Genomic DNA, 2,801 nt, shown 5'->3' with positions numbered 1-2,801 from the left:
CGATGCATGGTGAGATGGTGCTAGTTGCGTTCAAACTCGACTGGTCGGTAGATTAGTAGTTTTACGATCAATTCCATAGAATCGTTGATCCGTCGAGAAACAAAAACCTTCTCTGACAAGATCATATTAACGTATACGCTATATAGTTTGAGGCTCCACTTTTCAGCTGTTCGAGGTTCATGACACACTCAAACAACCGGTGAATGCGACCTCTCAGTACGCTGTGTATCAGCATACAAACTCATGGAGTTCAACTCTAAGGGTCTACACTCATACCCTTAGCTCCACTAGTCACTTCTTACAGAAGGGTGCTCCAATCAGGCTCGCTAATATGTGTTATGAAGTAATCCACTCGGCTCTAGCCATTAGCTAATAGCTATTGTGATTCACTGTCTAAAGTGATCACTCTATTGTCATAGTGTACTCAGTTGGTAAGTGAAATTTGAGGGGGTTTCTGTATAGCATCAGTAACCTGATAGGTGTGTAAGCTCTACAGGCTGATGTTTTTTGTTCCTCTCATCTTGGAGGGAAGTGTTCCATGGTGTACGTTTATTGTCTTCAGTTATTTTTTGTTATTACGTGCTTAACATGTCGGTGACGTCAACACTTGCTATTGCGCTTGTCTCATACTTCAGCGTGTCCTTGTCTACGGCAGAACAGGTTGTTCTGGCTTCTGAAATTTCGGGTTGTCCTGTCGGTGATGCTTACTGTGATTCTATTATGCCCGGATCCTATTGCAAGTACTGGAGTACTCCTAGTTACTGCCAGAGCGATCGACGTTTGATAGAGGATTCTGAGACGCGTCAGCTGTGGGAGAGTATCCCATGTGATTGCACTTCGACTCCTCCGACTACTACCACAACTCCTCCGACTACTACCACAGCTCCTCCGACTACTACCACAACTCCTCCGACTACGACCACAACTCCTCCGACTACTACCACAACTCCTCCGACTACTACGACTACAGCTTCACCATCTACAACTGCTTCCAGCGTTGCGGAGTGTCCTGTCGGTGATGCTTACTGTGATTCTATTATGCCCGGATCCTATTGCAAGTACTGGAGTACTCCTAGTTACTGCCAGAGCGATCGACGTTTGATAGAGGATTCTGAGACGCGTCAGCTGTGGGAGAGTATCCCATGTGATTGTCCTTCGACTCCTCCGACTACGACCACAACTCCTCCGACTACGACCACAACTCCTCCGACTACGACTACAACTCCTCCGACTACAGCTTCACCATCTACAACTACTTCCAGCGTTTCGGAGTGTCCTGTTGGTGATGCTTACTGCGATTCTATCATGCCCGGATCCTATTGTAAGTATTGGAGTACTCCTAGTTTCTGTCAAAGCGATAGGCGTTTGAGCGGGGGCTCTGAAGCGCGTCAGCTTTGGGAGAGTATTCCATGTGAATGTATCTGATCTCTCGCTAGCAAGGTTAATGCTGAGTAGTTTACGTTCAACTAATGGTTCAACTTTTCATTTTAATCTCATATCTCTTAACTCAACTCTTGAAGTAGTAGAGTCTTACACCCAGGATGTTCTGACAATTTAGTAATCTCCATATCTGGCTTGTTGGGTCCGTTAGTGTATGGGGTAGAGGGTTGCACAGTCGACTGATATAGACCAGTGAATATTTGATAGTCTTGAGGTGCAATAGAGCAAAGTTATTGGAATGACGAGGGGAACGTATGAGAGATTACTTGCGAGGACACTGGAAGATTATCGTCATGAACGAGGAATCCTCTTCCACTCTGTCACTTCGCCATTTCATTAGGTCAGCTCCCACTGGAAGCCTTCCAGGGTTAATGTTATCGCATACAAGGCTACCAGAGGAATCACTGGCCTCAACATAAAAGTGTTCGCCCATTAAAGTTGGAGTATTTCTTACATATTCACTGTGAGAGGGCTATTATGAGTACCATGTTAAGCAAGTTTGAAATGTCTCATGAGTGTTTCCGCTGATCAGACTGATGCTGTTTCACAGGATAAGGTTTCGCGTTGACAAGAATGACCATCGAATGACTGGGATTACAATCTCTGTTATACTGGTATCAGGGATTGCGCCCCTTATCACAATGAAATATCCACTTTTGTTAAGGGCACATTCACGATCCTGAATGGGCGTCGTCCTCTGTCCCCCGGCGCAAAGCTTGCTGTATCGTAGCCACGGCTAGCCTCGAGGATACCAGGGGCTGTCAGTCAGTCAACAAAACTCATCGTCAAATGAGATCTTCAATGCTCTTCAATCAGTTTTTTCATTGATTGTGTAGGAATGCTTTCATTCGTCTTGGTCCTCTTGGCCTCGGTTGGCTTGAGTAGAGCCGTCCTGTCTGCACCTCGTGATCGTCTAGATCATGATCACTGTACAGCTACTGCTGTTGATTGTGCCGCTACCGCTGATGGTGGGTGCATTGCTGCGACAAGCGCTGATGGAAGTCCTCTCGACTTCCGAATGGTTTATGTTCCTCCGAAGACTTATGGACCTGGTGAGAAGAGGGCTGTCTACAAACAGTTTCAAAACTACCCGAGAATTGTTGATGCCTCTCGAGCCCCGAGTTATGCTCCCACCTCTCCCGACCAAAAGCCGAGTGTACCTATCGGTTACATTGACATGCCGGAAGGGACGACTTACGGGTATTGGGATGCCGCTTATGGTGTTATGAATGAAGCCGGTTTATCGATGGGTGAGAGCAGCTGCAGTGGACGTTTGGGTTCTGTTCCGAAGGGAGACGGCCCGAACGGTAGCGGCGCCTTGTTCTGGGTGGGTGAATTGTCTGATATCGCCCTCGAGGTCT

General features: G+C 46.9%; 1 protein-coding gene across 1 annotated transcript; it reads left to right on the top strand.

Annotated features, from left to right (window-relative positions):
• Positions 1-2,278: 2,278 nt before the first annotated feature.
• On the top strand, positions 2,279-2,690 carry Pmar_PMAR008219 (hypothetical protein; the record flags this gene model as incomplete). Its single annotated transcript, XM_002778421.1, has 1 exon — positions 2,279-2,690. A coding segment is annotated over one exon (412 nt), but the record flags the coding sequence as incomplete, so codon positions are not given.
• Between the last annotated feature and the right edge of the window lie 111 nt (positions 2,691-2,801).

Source organism: Perkinsus marinus (genome assembly GCF_000006405.1).
Source record: "Perkinsus marinus ATCC 50983 genomic scaffold scf_1104296949576, whole genome shotgun sequence".
NCBI lineage: Eukaryota > Perkinsozoa > Perkinsida > Perkinsidae > Perkinsus > Perkinsus marinus.
The sequence above is the reverse complement of the archived record's forward strand: the minus strand, read 5'-3'. Positions and strand labels throughout refer to the sequence as shown.